Raw genomic sequence first — 21044 nt, 5'->3', positions numbered from 1 at the left:
AATGGGTGATTTTAATTCAGATGACCATTATATCTACTACTGTGGGCAAGAATCCCTTGGAAGAAATGGAATAGCCCTCAGAGTCAACAAAGGAATCCAAAATGCAGTACTGGGTTGCAACATCAAAAACAACAGAATGATCTTGGTTCATTTCCAAGGCAAACCATTCAACATTACAGTAATACAAGTCTATGCCCCACCCATTGATGCTGAAGAAGCTGAAGTTCACCAGTTCTATGAAGACCTACAATACCTTCTAGAACTAACCCCTGAAAAAAATGTCCTTTTCATCATAAGGGACTGAAATGCAAAAGGAGCAAGTCAAGAGATACCTGGAGTATCTGGATACCTGGAGCAGGCGAGTTTGGCCTTGGATAACAAAATGAAGCAGGGCAAAGGCTAACAGAATTTTGTTGAGAAAACATGCTGGTCATAGCAAACACTCTTTTCCAACAACTCAAGAGATGACTCTATCCATGGACATCATCAGATGGCCAATACCAAAATCAAACCTTTGCAGCTGAAGATGGAGAAGCTCTATACACTCAGCAAAAACAAGACCTGGAGCTGACTTGGCTTAGGTCATGAGCTCCTTATTGAAAAATTTAGGCTTAAATAGAAGAAAGTAGGGAAAACCACTAGGTCATCCAGGTACGACCTAAATCAAATCCCTTACGATTATACAATGGAGGTGACAAATAGATTCAAGAGATTAGATACAACAGACAGAGTACCTGAAGAACTATGGACAGAGGTTCATAACATTGTACAGGAGGCAATAATCAAAACCATCCCAAAGAAAAAGAAATGCAGGAAGGCAAAGTGGTTTTCAGTTTTCCATGGTGGCTCAGTGGTAAAGAATTCGCCTGCCAATGCAGGAGATGCCAGTTTGATACCTGGATCGGGAAGATCTCAGGGAGAGGAAATGACAACCCACTCTAGTATTCTTGCCTGGGAAATCCCATGGACAGAGGAGCCTGGGGGGCTACAGTCCATGGGGTCACAAAGAGTCAGACATCACTTAGGGACTAAACAACAAGAAAGTGGTTGCCTGAGTAGGCTTTACAAATAGCTGAGAAAAGAAGAGAAGTGAAAGGCAAGGGAGAAAGGGAAAGACATTCCCAACTGAATACAGAGTCCCAGAGAATAGCAAGGAGAGATAAGGCCTTCTTAAATGAACAATGCAAAGAAATAGAGGAAAACAACAGAATGGGAAAGACTAGAGATTTCTTCAAGAAAACTAGAGTTATCATAGGAGGGAACATTTTATGCAAGGATGAGCATGATAAACGACAGTTTAACAGTAAGGATATAACAGACGCAGAAGAGATTTAAAAGGTGGCATGAATACACAGAAGAATGATACAAAAAAACTCTTAATGACACATATAACCATGATGATGTGATCACTCACCTCGAGTTGGACATCCTGGAGTGTGAAGTCAAATGGGCATTAGGAAGCATTGCTATAAACAAAGGTATTGGAGGTGATGGAATTGCAGCTGAGCTATTTCAAATCCTAAAATATGATGCTGTAAAAGGGCTGCACTCAATATGCCAGAAAGTTTGGAAAACTTAGCAGTGGCACACAAGACTGGTTGGTTTTCATTCCAATCCCAATCCAGGACAATGCCAAAAAATGTTCAAATTAGTACAGTTTGTGTTTATTTCACATGCTAGCAAGATTATGCTCCAAATCCTTCAAGCTAGGCTTCAGCATTATGTGAATCGAGAACTTACTGATGTACAAGTTGCGTTTAGAAAAAGCAGAGGAACCAGAAATCAAATTGCCAACATTCATTGGATCACTGAGAAAGCAAGGCAATTTCAGACAAACATCTACTTCTGCTTCATTGACTATGCTAAAGCCTTTGACTTTGTGAATCACAACAAACTGTGGGAAATTCTTAAAGAGATGGGAGTACCAGACCACCTTACTTGTCTCCTGAGAAACCTGTATGGGGGTCAAGAAGCAACAGTTAGAACTGGAACTGTGACAATGGACTCGTTCAAAATTTGGAAAGGAATACAACAAGGCTGCATATTGTCACCCTTCTTATTTAACTTCCATGTAGAGTACATCATGCAAAATGCTGGGCTGGATGAATAACAATCTGGAATCAAGATTTCCAGGAGAAATATCAACAACCTCAGATACACAGATTATACCACTCTAACAGCAGAGAGTGAAGAGGAACTAAACAACCTCTTGATGAGGGTGATAGAGGAGAATGAAAAATGTGACTTTTAAACTCAACATTTAAAAAACTAAGATCATGGCATCTGGTCTCATCACTTCATGCAAATAGAAGGACAAAAAGTAGAAGCAGTGACAGATTTTATTTTCTTGGGCTCCAAAACTCACTGCAGACAGTCACAGTGACTGCAGCTGTGAAATTTAAACATGCTTTCTCCTTTGAAGGAAAGTTATTACAACACTAGACGGTGTACGAAAAAGGAGAGGCATCACTTTGCTGACAAAAGTCTGTATAGTGAAAGCTATGCTTTTCCAGTCAGTTCAGTTCAGTCACTCAGTCATGTCTGACTCTTTGCGACCCCATGAATCGCAGCACGCCAGGCCTCCCTGTCCATCAACAACTCCCGGAGTTCACTCAGACTCACGTCCATCGAGTCAGTGATGCCATCCAGCCATCTCATCCTCTGTCGTCCCCTTCTCCTTCTGCCCCCAATCCCTCCCAGCATCAGAGTCTTTTCCAATGAGTCAACTCTTCGCATGAGGTGGCCAAAGTACTGGAGTTTCAGCTTTAGCATCATTCCTTCCAAAGAAATCCCAGGGCTGATCTCCTTCAGAATGGACTGGTTGGATCTCCTTGCAGTCCAAGGGACTCTCAAGAGTCTTCTCCAGCACCACAATTCAAAAGCATCAATTCTTCAGCATGAAGATGTGAGAGTTAGACCATAAAGAAGGCTGAGAGCCAGAGAATTGATGCTTTCAAACTGTGGTGCTGCAGAAGACTCGAGAGTCTCCTGGTTTAGGATGAAACCTAAAGTCAATCCTGAAGGAAATCAACCCTGAATATTCACTGGAAGGACTGATGCTGATGCTGAAGCTGAAGCTGAAATCCTTTGGCCATCTGATGTGAAGAGCCAATATACTGGGGGAAAACCCTGATGCTAGGAAGGATGTAAGTCAAAAGGAAGAGAGCGTGGCAAAGGACGAGATGGTTAGATAGCATCGCTGATTCAGTGGATATGAATTTGAGCAAACTTTGGAGATAGTGGAGGACAGAGGAGCCTGGCATGCTGCAGTCCATGAAGCTGCAAAGAGTTGGACACAACTTAACAACTGAACAACAACAGGTGAGGGAAAGCTATGCTGGAGCGTGCCTTTGGCATCTTGACTTTGCTTCTGATTTACTGCATTTACAGGTGTGACCCTAGAATAAGAAGAGGCTGGATTCTACTCATTCCCTCTCCACTTCACACCAAGGAACTCCATAACTCAGCTTTTAGGTTTTCTCTGGTCAAAGCTCTTGCCCAAAGTGACAGTCACCTAAGGAGGAAGATTCCTATAAAAAGAAGAGAATAACTTAAATGAAACTAAGACTTCCTCCCCAAGGGAACTGTAAAAGAAGAAAGAAGAAAAATAACTCTTAACAAAGATCTCTTTCAGATACGAGGGACAGCATAAATGAGATGAGAAAGTTGAAGTCCAGGCCCCTGGACTTATTAATTAGTTTTTACTAATAAAATTTATTTACTTATTTATTAATAAGTTTTTATTAATTAAAAAACTTATTGCAGTAATTGTAGATTCACGTGCATTGTAAGGAATACTATAGAGAGATCCCTGTAAACATTTCAAAGCTTCTCCCAAAGGTAACATTTTGCAAAATTACACTCTACTATCACAACCAGGATATTGACAGTCAAGTAATCCACCAGTCTTAGTACAATTTCCCAGTTTTACTTGTACTCATTTTTGTGTGTGTACAATTTCTTTTTTTTAATATAAATTTATTTATTTTAATTGGAGGCTAATTACTTTACAATATTGTATTGGTTTTGCCATACATCAACATGAATCCTCCACGGGTGTACACGTGTTGCGTGTGTACAATTTCATCCTATGTAGATTCACATGTCCATCATGACAGTAAAGAAAATGTACAACTCCAACACCAAAGGATCCCTCATCCTTTATGACCATATCCATCTCCCCTAATACCTAACAACCACTAAATCTGTCTTCCATTTCAACTATCATCATGTTCTGATTGTTATATAAATGGACTCCACAATAGTAGCTTCTTGGGATTGCCTATGTTTTTTTGCTCAAAAATAATGCCCTGGCTGTTTGTCCAAGTTGTGTATCAATGATTTGTTCTCGATATTGCTGAGTAGTATTGTGCTATGGAGGGCATGGCAACCCACTCCAGTATTCTTGCCTGGAGAATCTCATGGAGAGAGGAGCCTGGTGGGTTATAGTCCATGGGGTTGCAAAGAGTTGGACATAATGGAGTGACTGAAAAACAACAAACCAGTACTAGGCCTGGCTTGGATGAGCCTTAGGAGCGCTAGCAAGAAGGAATGCCAGGTGCCCCTGCTGCTCAGTGTGGCTTCTCCAACCAGGAAGTGCCTGGGAGTCACTGCAATGCAGATTCCTGGGTGCCACCCCAGAAATTCTGATTGGGTCATCTCCAGGTGAGCTCAGCAAACTGCATTTAGAACAAGCAAACTAGATGTGGTTCCCCTGACCCCTTCTTCTTGGTATTCACAATTTTGTGTAATCTCTTCAGGGTGGGCAGGACCGGTGACTTAATTCTCAGCCAGTAGAATACGACAGAGATGAATACGTTATGTGAAGACTGAATTGAAGACTTGCTCTAGAGACGTTCATTGCTGGCTTGATGATGGAAGTGGACATGTAGGCAAAGCCCTAGTGTCAAAGAACTGCCAGTGGCTTCCAGGAGCTGAGGCAGCCTCTGGTCTCCATCAGCAAGAAGTTGTGACCCTTAGCCTGACAACCACACTTACCTGAGTGAACTTAGATGTGGATTCTTTCACAGCCTGGCAGTCAACATCTTGATTGCAGCCTCATGAGAAACCAAGCTGAGTGATGCAGCCACTATGGAAAACAGTACAGAGGCTCCTCAAAAACCTAAAAATAGAATTGTCATATGATCCAGTAATCCCATTCCTGGGCACATATCCAGACAAAACTATTCAAGAAGGTAGATGCACTCCTATGTTCACAGCATCACTACTCATACTAGCCAAGACATGGAAACAATCTTAATGTCCATCAACAAACAAATATAAAAAAGATGTGGTACAAAAATACCAATGGAGTGTTGCTGCTGCTGCTGCTGCTGCTAAGTCACTTCAGTCGTGTCCAACTCTGTGTGACCCCATAGACGGCAGCCCACCAGGCTCTGCCGTCCCTGAGATTCTCCAAGCAAGAACACTGGAGTGGGTTGTCATTTCCTTCTCCAATGCATGAAAGTGAAAAGTGAAAGTGAAGTTGCTCAGTCGTGTCCGACTCTTCGTGACCCCATGGACTGCAGCCTACCAGGCTCCTCCATCCATGGGATTTTCCAGGCAAGAGTACTGGAGTGGGGTGCCATTGCCTTCTCCTAATGGAGTGTTACTCAGCCATTAAAAAAAGAATGAAATAATCCCATTTGAAGCAACATGAATGCTACTAGAAATTATTATACTAAGTAAAGTAAGTCTGAAACCAAGAAGAGGATCCAGCTGAGCCCTGCCCGGACTCCTGACTCACAGAAACTGTAAGATGACAAATGCAGGTTTTCTGAAGCTGCTAAATTTGTGGTACTTTGTTATACAATGATAGAAAATGAATACAACCACTGTTAGTGGCCCCCAAATATTCACATGTTGAAACTGAGTCCCCAGTGTGATGGGATTTGGAAGTGGCTCTTCTGGAGGTGATAAGGTCATGAGGGCAGAATTCTCATGAATGGGATTAGCACCCTTACATAAAAAGAGGCCAGAAACATAACTAGTCTTTTTTCAGCCATGTGATGATACATTGAGAATTAAGCACTGTACAACCCAAAGGAGTCTAGAACAAACTCTGCTGGCACCCTGATCTTATACTTGACTGTGCGAAATAAATGTTTATTGTTTAAGCCATCCAGTCTATGGCATTTTGCTATAGAAGCCCAAGCTGACTGAACACCAGGTGAATTCTCCTGGTTCTTGCCAGGGAGAAAGGATCAAAAGCTTATCCTCATGTATAATGGACTAAAACATAAAAATGACTTGTTAAAAACACCTGGCTCTGTCATTCACTACTATAAACTTGGTTAACTTCTTTGGACCTCGGTTGCTTCATCTATGAAATGGAAATAAAAATAACTTTCTCATGGGAAAAAAAATTTCCCCAGCAATAGATATCCAGCCTACCAAGTGATCCTGATACAGAATGGTGGACCCTAGCCTGGCCCCCATCTTGAGAACCACCGACCCAAACCAAGGTGAGGCTGAGCCTCAAGGAGCTAGTCAAATGAAGCCCTACAATCTTCTTGATATGGAAGACCTACCTGTCCCCTGGGGGCCGTTCAGTTCCCCAGGAACTTGAGTAACAGCTGCCTCCTGTCCCAGGCTACCATCTGAGTCTCCCACTCACAGGTGGCCCAAGATCACACTCATGGAATCAAACAGCAGACACTTTGTAATCTGACCCCTTTTACCACTCTGTGAGGTAGTGGGGAGCTTCTGGAAAAATCTCTGGAGCCTTAAATGCCTCTGCTAACTTTTCTAATATCTGGGCTTCCCAGGTAGCATGAGTGATAAAGAATCCACCTGCCAATGCAGGAGACATAAGAAATGTGGGTTCAATCCCTGGGTCAGGAAGATCCCCTGGAGGAGGGCATGGCATCCCACTCCAGTATTCTTGCCTGGTGAATCTCATGGACAGAGGAGACTTGTGGGCTACATCCATGGGGTCGCAAAGAGTCAGCCATGATTGAAGCAACTGGTCACAGGATCAGCTTCTTAATGGCAAAAAGACTGTACAATTATGTATACATAAACACACATATATTTATCTGCCTTAGTATCTGATTCCTCCTACATACACACACAACACACACACACATGCTCACATGTATGCACAGAGGAATTCAAGCACCACAATACAAGGGTAGGAAATTTTTCTGTGGTATTTAATGATGTGTCTCCTGAGCCTAGAAGTTTGCCTGACATGTATTTGTAGGAAGGGAGGAAAGAAAGAGGAAGGGATGAGGGGCAGGGTGGGGGTGAGGGGAGAGCTAGTCTAAGCAATGAAATTAATTCAATGTTAATAAATGATTGCAGTTTCATCCTTTCATACCTCAAAGAAGTAGCTAGTAGAAATATTTTAGGGCTGTGATATGGGGATTCATATTCCAAAGGCAGTTGTTTGTCCCCTTTCAGGGATAGTAGGGACATCTTAACTGCGTATTTATCTGTCATAAAATACCTCTAGTCCTCAATCAGCTACAATTTGCAGCCAATTGAAGACAGCACGCATATTTTTAGAAAGCCTAGCAGTGACACACCACTGTTCACCCCGAGACTTCTTTTTAGGATGATCCACTTCCTGTCAAACAATGGAGTCACAGGACGGATGGCCCGTTGGTGAAGGACCTTGTTAATGCACAATAGTCTTAATGGGCCAATCTTTAAACAGACCGCCCAGTATGAAAGCTGATGAATAATACAGTCAAATCTGAGAGGGAAGCTTCTCTTTAACTTTCAATTTCCTTCTCCAGCTGAAGACAGATCTGTAATATGATTTCAGCATGGTTTTTGCAGCTTCAGATTTCTCAAGCAGTGAAACCAGCTTCGTGGCAATATTTTTTCTCTTTTACCACTTCCCTAGCTTCAGGGGATCAAATTCTTTCAAATCTGTCAGCAGACAAATCTGATGAGCTTCTGCATTATTTATTGCCCAGTAAATGAGGGAAACCCTTACCAGCTTGCCTTGGATCTCTTGGCAAGTCTAACCACTGGGCACACTGATGTCCTGTCTAATCAAATAATTTATTTACACAGAATTGACATTTCTATCCACACTTCACATTGAAATGACAGAAAGTGAGTCACTGTCACACATTTTCCCTTTTAATTCCCATGAGATATTAATTTGTAAGAAAACTATTTACATTACTAGTCTTTCATTTGGAACCATCACCTCTCTTGACTCTAGGAAGCTGGGGCAGAAGGAAGGGAAGGAACTGGAACATGCCCTGACCGAGGTCCTCCCAGCATGTGATGCTTGTGCATACATGTGCCTGGGAGAAGAGCAAGGGTCTGTCTCACACCAGACACCTTCCCCATAGTGTGGTGCTCATCCAGGCTCCACTGTTTACCCCAGGTTCCCAATGAGAGATCAAAGAGCAGCGTTGAGGCAGGTTGTCTGCCTCCTGGATTTTGGAAGATGCTGAATGCCTGTGTGTGCTCAGTCGCTTGGCCATGTCCGACTCTTTGCAGCCCCATGGACGGTAGCCTGCCAGGCTCCTCAGTCCATGGGATTCTCCCAGCAAGAATATTGGAATGGGTTGCCATTTTCTCCTCCAGGGGATCTTTCAGACTCAGGAATTGAAACTGCATCTCTTATATCTTCTGCACTGGCAGGCAGATTCTTTATCATAGCACTACCCAGGAAGCCCTCTGACTGCCTGACTCTGTACATTAACCAGCAAATATCAAGTGTTCAATACATGCAAGGGACTGAATTGGGAATATGTAAAAACAGAAGACCGCCCAGTCAGGAGATGGGAATGAGTCTGTGCCACACTGAGCACTAGGCTTGGATACACATTTTCTCCTTTAATTTCCATGAGATACAGATGTGTTCTCCTCCATTTCATCCACATGGAAACTGAGGCTCAGAGGAGTTAAGCAATTTGCCCACAGTCACACAGCTGAATCTGATCCAAGTCCATTGTCTTCCTCCTACAGCACAAATCACCCCTGGTCTGCTGACTATCAGCTATCGCTCTTCCCCAAGTCTTTGTTTCCTCCATTCACAGTCTAGGTTTTTCTTCTTTTTACTACCACAGTTTTAGGGGTACTCTCTCCCAAGATAACTTCCAAAAGGGTTATTTTATGTTACTGCTAAATTCACCCAATAAGTGGAGCCAAATTTTGGGAGAATAGTGTGATTCATCATCAGAACATGAAATGTAAACTCATTATGGTACAGCTGTACACAATGTAGGATATGAAACTTTACAGAAAGAGCTGAAAACCAAGTATGGGACTCCCTAAGAAGAACAAGATTTGGTGGCACAAACCCTTAGAAACATAACTTTTATTTCTTCAATAGGGCTTTTCCTTTAAAATTAGGGAGATAAATAAGCAAACAAATAAATGAATAAATAAATAAGGCTTTAAAGAAAGTAAGGACCATAGAGAAAATCTAATGTGTTCTCTCTTTGCTGTCACAGATCAAATCAACAACCCTCTCCACCCCCACATCATGGGGTGACTCTTGCTCCCTTGTCCATTCACCCCTAAGAGCAATGACATTTGCTGATTACTCCCATTTGGTTTTTAGAGGCAAAGGTGGATTGTATTCGCCTTTCTTATTAGCCTAGCAATACCTCCCTGTATTTTTTTGCAGTAGATTTTCTGAACAGCAATAGGTTCTAATCAATCTTCCTGGCTTCATTTCTTAGAATCTCACAGTCTCCTCAAGGAGCATTTCAAACCTGATTTATCATCATTACCAGATCCTAAATATTCACCAGATTCTATATTATTTATTACACCTAGTTAATTTCCCTGTTCTGGACTTATGGGTTGAATCACAGAGCATGTGAAAGCTTATCCCCACAATATGTCATGAAGACTCTACAATAATGCAGTCACATTTCGAAAGAAGCATTTCACCCCTCACAGAACAGCTCTGAAGAGCAGTTGAGCCTTTCTGCCTCTCTTTATGATCTGCTCCACATCCAGTTACAGGCTCCCAGCGGCCCCTGAACTGGACGCCTGCAGAGGCAAACAGCAGACACTTGCCCACCCCTGTCCAACCCACCCAAAGCCCTCCTCTGCTCTCCTATCACAAAGCCTGGGAAGCAGCTGCAGAAGAAAGTGATTCCAGGTCAGCCCCATGTGCAGAGAAAGTGTGTAAAAGTTATAGTAAGGTGAGAACTGGACACAGGTCACAGGACAACCCTTCGAGGACAGAATGATACTCCCAGCTTGACCCTCCTACAGGACAAAGAGCCCCCAGTGGTGACCCTCTGAAAGAGACCCTACATCCTTCAAACTTCCTAACAGGCTATGTGGCTTTCCAGTCCACACCACCCAGCAACCCCCTCCCCAAATGTGGGAAACTTAACCTCAGCACAAGGAATGCTGGAAGGGGTGCCAACTGAATTCTTTTTCACAAAACATCTCTAATTTATCCAGGGTTCTGTGCTCTAAGACCTTTCAAAGCCCTGACTGCCCAAGAAGCTGTTCTCTGACTTGTGTTGCGGGATGGGTGGCTTATAGAGGTCTAGAGCCTCAAGAGACAAAGATGTCCTCTGTGTTGCTCCAGATGACAGAATTAGAACCAAGAAGACAAATTGGTGAGTGAGGGGTTTCTTTTCAATGCAAGAAAGAACTTCAAACAGGGTCCCTTTCCAGACAGTTTGGCTTGTGGACAACCTAAACAGAGGTTAGGTAACAACTGCCAGGGATGGGACATGAGAGGCAAACCAGAAACCCTCTAAGACCTCTTCTGCCTTGACGCTGGTGTGACTCTAAGGAGTGATCTACATGATACTCAGAAGGCCATTGCACTCTGCACCTGCAATGGATTTCTGAGTTCTTCTTGTCTGAAAGTTGCAAATTAGCACCCCCACGTTGAATGACGGGGAAACCGCATGGTGTTCAGCATGGCAGTTCACACAGGTTTATTGTTACACGCAGTATACTTAAAAACTGAAAGAATTTATATAAAAATCTGGATTTTTTCAACTCAAAAAACTCAGAAGATCTGGTCATATGAGATCTGCATTCGGCTTGAAGTTGACTAGTAGACTGTCCCACAAGGCTGTGTTCTGCTTCAATCCCCACCATCCCCAACTGCCCCCTACCATCACACTGAAGTTGGCGTTCTGTCAGCTGTTTCATTGTTGTTTTTTCCCCAAGTCCTCTCTAACCACATGTGTTTTCTGTCTTGCACCTGTGACTAGGAGTGTTTGCCATTGCAGGAGTAGTGAAACCCTGGACAAACTAAGGCTCAGAGAAGTTAAATGACTTGTCCAAGGTCACACAGCCAACTAGTATTAAGCAAGGAACAGAACACAGGTATTCTAGTGATCCTGTGCTCCTTTAACTTGGCCACCCTGCCAGCCTAGAGACAGTTCATTTCCCTGGATTGATTTGACTCTTCACATTCAGTGTATGCAACCTGCCCCTCTGCACTTCCATTTAAGATTGTCTAGGGATCAAGTTTCCACATAGTCCCTTAAAAAAAAAAAGGCAAAAAAATAAATCTTTTCAGCTGACTGCAAATAACTGGCACCCAAAGACCAAACACCCTTTTGTGTGTCCAATAAAAAATCAACCTGATGAACACATAAGATTTCAATCTTCTTTGTAAAATCAGGAATAGGCCAAAACCTTATTATTTCAGAGTCTGTATTGATAGTCCAAATCAATAGTGCAAACAAGATTTCTGGGGGAAAAGGTTAAAGTAATTGGCAGAACACCAGGTGTTAAGCCACCAGAAGCACTTTCATAGCAAGGAATTAAATACAAATAATTGATAAGCTCATTACAAATCATCTTTATCTATATACATATTAGGGGCTTTACAAGACATCTCTCTATAATCTAATTTGAGTTACTGCCCACACTTGAAAATGTTATAACTGCACATCTCTTAAAATCTTCTGTAATCAGATCTGTAAGCTGATTTAAGCTGCCTATGTTCCCAATTAGTCAGGATTTGTACAAACTGAGTAAACTGAAGAAAAGACTGGTTAAGGACTTTTAAAGCTTCCACTTGGGGTGGGAGGTCCCTCTCTGCAGAGTCTAGGTTCCCTCACTCTATCTGTGTGGTCAGCAGAGTTGTATTCTGCCCTGGCACTAAACAGAGATGCAGCTTAGGCTGACTTGCTATCAGGTCCCTACACAGCAGGGAGTTGAACTTGGGCTAGGTCAAGTCACATGTCACATGTATGCTCACATTTTAGAGAAGACTAATCTTAACAGCGCAGGTTAAAAGTAAGATTGCTTAATTGCTTAGGCCACTGGTATAGAGCTGTCAAGATTAGAAAAACAGGGTGGGAGATTACCTTCACTGTCCATTAAGCCTAATATTCAGTTAGACACATAACAGACTAAGCAGTCACTGTGGACTGCCTACCCAGGATCTATGCTCCCTTTCTTATTCTTAGGAAAACCCACATTACAGCTGGGTACTGATATTGATAAGATTGATAATCAGGTAGTCTAAAACAGATAGACTTACTGCTTTTTATAGAAAGCATCCATCCTTATTGATGTAGGAGATGTAACATATTAAGAATTTCAGTCCCCTCCCCTGATCATCTAAGGACAAACCATGACTATAGTTATGAGTCCTATTAGTATCAGCCAATCACAGTCATCCTATCCTTCTTGCCAATGATTGGTTCAGGTACCTTGACTTGAGCCAATCAGTATAGAGTATTTCCCCTGTTGGCTGCTATTGGGCCAGGGTTGGATCCACAATCCAAATGGATTGAAGAGAGGAATACTTAGTCCATAATGGAAGAAATGAGTTTTATCTCACTCACAAAGAACAAAGAAGGCACTTGTCTGGTCTGTTAGGGAAGCCCTTCTGAGGACAGAGCCTATACACAGACAAGGGTAAGCAGGGGACAGAGCTGCAGTCCCAAGGCTTTTAGGTACTGTGCCTGGAGCCTGCGCTATTTCCTGTCCTCTAGTACAAGAAACAGTACACTTCCTCATTGTTTAAACTATTTTAGGTAGGATTTCTATTCTTTACAGTTCAAGATATCCTATATTTGCCAAGCCAATATATTCAAGACAGATTAGAGGAACTTTACAGATAAAGCCAGTGTCTTAACCCAGTCCCATGTATTTTTAATCACAGCAGATAGAGCAACGATTGTTAGCTCCCAAGAATGTTAAAAGTTTTTAATGAAACCACCCAATGCAAGCACACACACTTGTAACTGGGTAAGGCAGGGGTTGGTAACATGAGGAAAACACGAATCTGGAGTAAGATAGTTTCAGGTCCATCTCAGCTTTGCCTCTTATAAACTCTGTGACCACAGAAAAGTGTCAATACTATAAATTATGGGGTAAATATATGTCTTACAGCACTGTTCTGAGAAGTCAATGAAATGCAGTGCACAAGATAGAAGATCAATAAGTAAAAAGCATTTTTTCTTTCTCCTTCTGCCACCCAAGAAGTCTTTCCAGATCCCTGACTCAAAGCTCCTGGCACCTGGTTTGCTCCATATTGTTTCATCCCTTTCCTTTCTTCCCCTTCAACCCTACACTTGTTTAACTCTATCCATGGTATGTTTTGTGTGATTGGTGTATTGTTTTCACTGATTCCATTTACTGGTACTTACTATGTGGTAGGTACTGTTATGACATGTAGTGCTCATGATCACAATCACCCAGTGAGGAACGTGATATGCTTGTTTCATAAATGATGAAATAAAGTTGCCCGTGATTTTTTCCAAAGGTGAATTAAGAGCAAGGAATTCTAGGCCAATGGGACTCCAAAGGTTATACTCTTAGCTGCTTCATTACCCTGTGCATCCAAGCAATAATATATATCATATATCTCCCAGTGGCCTGAGAGTTTTTCAAAAGGAGAGCCATTGTTTTCTAAGGGAAGACAGGTAATGCCACGACTGGACAGTTGCTTATTCGACAACATCACTGACAACACCCACTTTGGGCTGCCCATTGTACGAGCCTACTTGAGGCCTGAGTACACAAAGAAGCATGAGATATTGTTCTTATCCTCAAGAGGCCCAAATCAGAAGCAGAAACAAGATCTCTTCATGGAAAGAAATATGATATAGCATATCTTATTTCCCCAGGGAGAAGCAGCACATCCAAGTGATACAGGTCATCAAAAAAAGGAGACGACCAAGAACTGGAAGTGGGTGAGTAGAGTGAAGCAGGCAATGCAGGTGCATGGGGACTAAGCAGGACCTCAGAGGGAAGATCCTGTGCATATGGGGGCATGGAAGGAGATGAGGGGGGGCATGGGAGGGGGTGAAGAGGGGAGGAGGTGGAGGCAACACAGGATATAGAAGGTGTCAAAGACAAATGAAGGCTGACACTAGTTAGAATGGTAAGGACAGATTTTAACCAGCAATATACTAATGCAATAGGGAAAAGGGTCTAGCAGGAACTGAACTCAACTTTGATGTGTACAGAGGTGCCTGGGCATTTTAAAGGGAGGATGAGTGAATAGGGAGAGGGTTGCTGGAGGTGGGGATGGGGGGAATTCAATAAAGAAAATGACAACCAGCTAGAAGGGGGTTGGTCCATGTGAAACCATCTAGGTTTGCTAACTGGAGCTTATTATAGGCAGGCTCCTGCTCTCCCACAGGGCCTGGGAGGCAGGGGCCCTATCTTCAGGTATTGGCTGGAACAAAAAGTAAATTATTTTAGCAGCCTTGAATTTTCTCAGGTGGGCACTTTAAGGGAGGCTAGGGGTCATCCTAGGGATTCAGCCTTGAGCTGTTAGAAACCATGTTAGTGTTTGTTCAGGTCTTTACAGGCCAAGGTTGAAGCCTAGTGGAGAAGAGGACTCAGGGAGTCCTGACCGGAGTTTAGACAGGGCAACAGTCTCTGTCGGGAGGCAGCTTCTAGCCAGCAAGCTGGGCGCTGACGGAGCTCCCGACACAAAAGAGCTGTAGACTGATGGGATTGACAGTGAGATGCCGAAGACCAGGCTGGTGATTTTGAACTCTCCCTTAGAGGAGGAGGAGCACTAGTTTCATTTTGCCCAAGACTGAAAGGTTTCCCAGGATGATAGACATTCTGTGCTGAAATGAAGGAATTCAGGCAAACGAGGCCCTGTCAACCATCACCCTACTTGGAACACCAGGCACCTGAAAAGGGCGGCTGAGCAGGAAGGCAGCGTGTAGGAATCCACGGTTTCAGGTGATCCCTCGAGCTGTCAAACGTGAGGCCCCAAGTCCCACTGGCCCTTTAGCGGGTCAGGCTGTGTGGCACTGCACCGCGGTTTGCTCGCTCTGGGAGTAAGTGTTCCAAAGTTTAGCCAAAGACCCATCTCTGAGCTGATGGGTCTGCTTGCTTTACTTTGTGAATCTCAAACACACAACAGTGTGCTCCAAGACTGGTGGAGAAGGTAAGACCATTCATTGCTAGATCTGCATTTAAAGAACATTGAGGAATTTGACATTGCAGGACCAGGTTGGAATTCACTAGTCACCAATATCTAGCTAGAAACGTGTCACTAAGCACGCTCTTTGCCTTCCCTAAGCCTTGGTCTCCTCATCTGTAAAACAGGATTAAAAAATCACCTGGCTCACAGGGTCACTGGGAGAAGTAAATGAGAGTATGCATGAAAAGCCCTTCACAGGGTGCCTGGAATGTATTAAACATTCAGTGAGTAGCAGCTATGGTTATAATTGCAGTGGTTGTTTTTGCTGGTAAGCATGGGGAAGAAGCACGATTTTATCCACAATGCTTAAAGGTCAACATCCTGAAATATTTCCACGGGGTTAGATTTTTGAGGTGAAATAAACCAACATAAGGAATCTGTCACATAAATAGAAGTTGACCCTGGGTCCCTTAGACTTATAAATGGCCATTCGGAGAATTCTGGAAAAACAAAGAGACTAGTGAAAAATGCTTGTATTGCCCCTGGGTGCCATCCATCAGGAGAGCCCGAACCCCCAGATTTTATTTTCTGTGTCAGAGGAAGGCCAAAAGAAGGGGAACAAAATCCAATTAACAAAAACATAATTGATTTCAGAAATCCATGAACAGAGAGCATCATTCCTGCTCTTCAAGGAAAACTCTATGAGCATTAAGTGTGGTTAACAACACACAGAGCTCAACCATTTATTTATTCATCTTTTAAAATATGCTCTTCTTTTAAGGCCTTGAGAATAAAGTATAATCAAATCAGACTATAAAATATTGACACGAGTACTGCTACAATAATGAGCAAAATCTAAAGGAGCACTCCAGCAGGGTACCTGTCAAGGGACCCCTGAGACCACAGAGGACTCTGAAAAGGGAGGTGCAAGTAGCCAGCTCGTGTCTGGGCCACTGCAGTCCTGTCACTATTCTGACCACAAGAACACTTCCAGACAGCCCACCTGCCACCTCCTGAACTCACAGCCCCCAGGGAATCCTGGCTTTGTCACTTAGAAATTTTAGTGCCAAACCTGACCTCTCTAAAGTCTCAGTTTCCTCAGCTGGAAAATGGGGAAAACAAGATTGACTGCCTGGGATTATTTTAAAGACCAAGAGGAAATGTGTGTGAAGCCCTTAGCTGAGTGCCTGGCACACAGTGAACCCCAGGGCCCTTTTCCCTCTGTCATCTGAATCTATTAGTCCTCCTGACTCTTCCAGACCCCTCAGCTCATGTCACCTCCTAAAATATGATAGTATTGATTTAGCAATTATGTCTAATTTTATCACTATATGTTTACCCAACCACACAACAGCAGGGTAAATTCTTTAAAGCCAGACAGAAATGGCTTTTAAAAAAACAGAAAGATACACATACAAAATAGCGGGGGAAAGCCAGAGAGGGCTTATTATTTAATAAACACAGAGTGTGGATGAGACAATCTTAGCTCTAAATCTTTATAAGCATTGACTTATTAAGATGGTTATTATTTTAATGATTCCTATTTTATAGATGAGGAAACTGAGGCCTAGAGAGAGAAATTAACTTGCCAAGGGAGCCATTTGTCAGCTGCTGCACTGAGATTTAAGCTCATGAAGACTAGCTCCAGAGACCAAGCTCTGAACCACCAGACGCCTTGCATTTCAGACTCCTGTACCCCACAGTGCCTACCACATGGAAGACCCTCCACAGAGACCCATCAACAGAAAGGGAGGACTTCCCTGGTGGCCCAGTGGCTAAGACTCCTTGATCCCAATGCAGGGGGCCTGGGTTCAATCCCTGATAGGGGAACTAGATCCCATGTGCCACACCTAAGAGTCTGAAGGCCACAACGAAGATCAAAGACCCTACATGCTGCAACTAAGACCTGATGCAGCCAAATGAATAAATAAGTATTTTTTAAAAAACAGAAAAGGGAAGATGATTTAGTCAACCAGTATCAATTTGCACAGGAGGAAACCAAAGAAAAGAGAGGTCACATAGTTTGTTCTAGATCAGAGAGACAATGGGAAAGCAAAGGATGGACCCAAGTGTCAGATCCTCAGTGACTTCCTCTTTCTGCCACATCTCCCTGTGACCCTTCTGGGGGACCAGCCATCCATGGATGGAAGACACGGAGATGAAAGCCCATGAGCAAGCCTACATCTGTGCTCCCACACCCGCGGCTGTGATCTTCCCCCACCACATCCCACCATGTGGGGTCTTCACACTTTGGATCAGCCATAACTACTTATAGCCTCTGATTTTCAGGATTACTTACAGTTGTGTGTGTACAAGAGAGTCAGCTGAACCTGATCACGCAAGCAGGCCAGGGGAGGGAAACAGAGACCCAGCCCACGAGCCTCTGGCTGCTTACTGACTGCTTGCTCGGTACAAAGCTTCTCCAACTTCAGATAAACATCTCAAGTACACAAGTTTTCCAAACCAGATGATGTTTCTGGAGGGCTGTAGAACTGCCTTTCACGTGTCGTTTCCACATCATGCCACAATTCAGTAAGCTAGCTTATTTTAAAGTTTTTAAGAGCATACCTCCCAAATGTTAACCCTTTGCAGTCCATCAACATGTCACTTTGTGCTGCCAGGAAAACTCACTGCTGTGTGACCTGGACACAGTCTCAGGGATGAGGGGCTGAGTTCAAACCTCAGCTCCTGAACTTGGCAGCTGTGAGGGACTGGGCATTGTGCTTCGGTTTCCTCATATTTAAAAGGACAGTAAACCCAGAACCTACCTCATAGGCCTGATTAAATGAATGTGCATGTATGTGCATACTTTACACATACATATGTGTACAGGCATACGTCCATTTATTGTGCTTCACAGACACTGAATTTTTTACAAATTGAAGATTTATGGCAACCCTGTGTCAAGCAAATCTATTGACATCACTTTTCTAACATCATTGCTCACTTTGTTATTCTGTGTCACATTTCAGTAATTCTCACAATATTTCAAACTTCTTCATTATTATTACATCTGTCATGGGTGACCTGTGATAGATGATCTTTGGTGTTACTATTGCAAAAAGATTACAACTTGCTGAAGCCTTAGATGATGGTTAGCATTTTTTAACAATAAAGCGTTTTTTAATTAAGGTGTACACACGTTCTTTTTAGACACAATGCTATTGTACACTTAGACTACAGTACACTGTTAAACATAACATACATTGGGAAACCAAAACATTTGTGTGACTCGCTTAATTGAAATATTGGCTTTACTGTAGTGGTCTGGAACCAAACGCACAAAACCTCTGAGGTATGCCTACTACATATACACACATCCACAAACACATGCATATATACATATTGTGTATATACTATACCTATATACATGCGTATAACTATACTATGGATGTATACAGGTATATAGTATACCTCTATACACATAGCTTTTGAACTGTAGTGTTGGAGAAGACTCTTGAGAGTCCCTTGGACTGCAAAGAGATCCAACCAGTCCGTTCTGAAGGAGATCAGCCCTGGGATTTCTTTGGAAGGAATGATGCTGAAGCTGAAACTCCAGTACTTTGGCCACCTCATGCGAAGAGTTGACTCATTGGAAAAGACTCTGATGCTGGGAGGGATTGGGGGCAGGAGGAGAAGGGGACGACAGAGGATGAGATGGCTGGATGGCATCACTGACTCGATGGACGTGAGTCTGGGTGAACTCTGGGAGTTGGTGATGGACAGGGAGGCCTGGCATGCTGCGATTCATGGGGTCGCAAAGAGTCAGATGCTACTGAGCAACTGAACTGAACTGATACACATACATAATTATAACTATATGCATATATAACTATACATGCATTTATATGTGTATATGTAGATATATACACACATATATAACTACTGCTAAGTCGCTTCAGTCGTGTCCAACTCTGTACGACCCCATAGATGGCAGCCCATCAGACTCCCCCATCCCTGGGATTCTCCAGGCAAGAACACTGGAGTGGGTTGCCATTTCCTTCTCCATATATATATATAACTACACCTGTATATAATTATATGTACATAATCTTATTGGATTGGCCAGAAAGATCATTGGAGATTTTCCATATGATGTTACAGAGAACCTGAACAAACTTTTTGGCCAACCCAGTACATACAGTATAAATATGGGTTGAATTGTTCCCAGATTCATACACTGAAGTCCTAACCCCCAGTACTTCAGAGACCTTGTTTAGAGACAGAGTCTATACAGAAGTAATCATGTTAAAATGGAGTTTTGAAGGTTAGGCCCTAATGCAATATGACAAGTGTCCATATAAGAAAAGGACATTTGGACACAGGCATGTACAGAAGAAAGACAACATGAAGACACAGGGAGAAGATGGCCATCCACAAGCCATGGAGGGAGGCCTGGAACAGATTCCTCCAGAAAGCCCTCATAAAGAACCACTGTGGTCTTAGACTCAGCCTCCAACCTGGGAATAGATAAACATTTGTTGTTTAAACCATCGAAGGTGTGTGTGTGCGCGTGTGTGTGTGTGCATGTGTGTGTGTCTATAGAAAGAGAGGGAGGTACCCCCACTCAAAAAGTTACCCAGCACATATAAGGAGTAGTACTTAACTGCGACCTACTAACAGTAATAAACATATTATTCATCAGAAAGTGAGTAGTTTTACCCTGCACTAAATCCAGACCTGTAGACACTAAATTGCATATGAGTAACTACAGGGTGGCTGCAGTCCATATGCATGCTATAGCAATGCCAGGCTGGCCAGGCTCAGCTGTTCAATCTAGATTCAAGCATAACAGCTGCATCATAATGAGAAATAATGTGGAGTCTCTACAGCTTGTCCTCAGTCCTTAGCATTAACACTTTTCTCTGATTCTTCTAAGTCAAACATGAGCCAATGTCAACAATGATTTTACATTAAAACAAACATTCCCTACTTTCCTCTTTCCAGCATCCAAATGCATTTCATGGAAATGTATTCTGTTATATCAAGTCAAGCTACAAAAAAAAAAAAAAAAAGAATGTTACATTATATAGCTAATTATCTGTGAATTTGTCTCAATATTGTGCAATCAAATCACAATGCAGATCTTTGGGACTGAGGCTGAGGTAAGGTTGCAACTACCATCCAAAACCCTGATAGCCTATCTTTGTGTTCACCAAAACAGGCTCATTTTCCTTCAAAGAGTATTTATTATAAGTAAATTATAAGTTGAACTCTTGATGGAATATAGATTTACACTAGTACAAAATTCTGATTCTTACCTGTGTCATGAATTAGAGAACTGCATTAGATTGCATGTGAAAAGAGGGGGATTCGTGATGGTTAATCTGATGTGTCAACTTGACTGGGCCACAAGGCACTCAGATATTTGGTGAAACATTCTTCTGGGTGTGTCCGTGACAGTGTTTCCAGATGAGGTTGGCATTTACATCAATAAGACCACCCTCCCCAATGTGAGAGAGCTTCACCCAATCCACGGGAGGCCTGCATAGAACAAAAAGGCTAAGCAATGGAGAATTCTCTCTCTGCCTGATGCTGAACTGGGAGGTGGGTCTTCTGTCTTTGGGATTAGACTAGAATTTACACCATCAGCTCTCCTGGTTGTCACACGTTCAAACTCAAACTGGAACTACACCATCGGCTCTCCTCGGACTCTAACTTGCTGTGACAGCAGAGCTTGGGACCTGTCAGCCTCCATAATCACGTGAGTCCATTCCTTACAAAAGTTTCTTGATACAAACAGAGA

The 21044-nt window shown here is 42.8% G+C and overlaps 1 protein-coding gene across 6 annotated transcripts in view; it reads right to left on the bottom strand.

The window, feature by feature from the left end:
- Positions 1–21044, bottom strand: part of LOC147378256 (uncharacterized) — a 407307-nt gene that overhangs the window by 59710 nt on the left and 326553 nt on the right. For all 6 annotated transcript variants that reach the window (XR_015145635.1, XR_015145614.1, XR_015145627.1 and 3 more), the window contains one exon: positions 4999–5122. Coding sequence is in view for 2 of the 6 variants with exons in the window: in XM_086351333.1 (XP_086207459.1) it covers positions 5115–5122 (8 nt within the window). In the remaining 4 variants the exon portion in view is untranslated. The remainder of the gene's footprint in view (positions 1–4998; positions 5123–21044) is intronic.

Source organism: Bos grunniens, chromosome 2, assembly GCF_055505025.1.
Source record: "Bos grunniens cultivar Pamir isolate PY7600 chromosome 2, Bosgru_T2T1.0, whole genome shotgun sequence".
NCBI classification, from domain to species: domain Eukaryota; kingdom Metazoa; phylum Chordata; class Mammalia; order Artiodactyla; family Bovidae; genus Bos; species Bos grunniens.
This window is presented reverse-complemented; position numbering and strand designations above follow the sequence as displayed.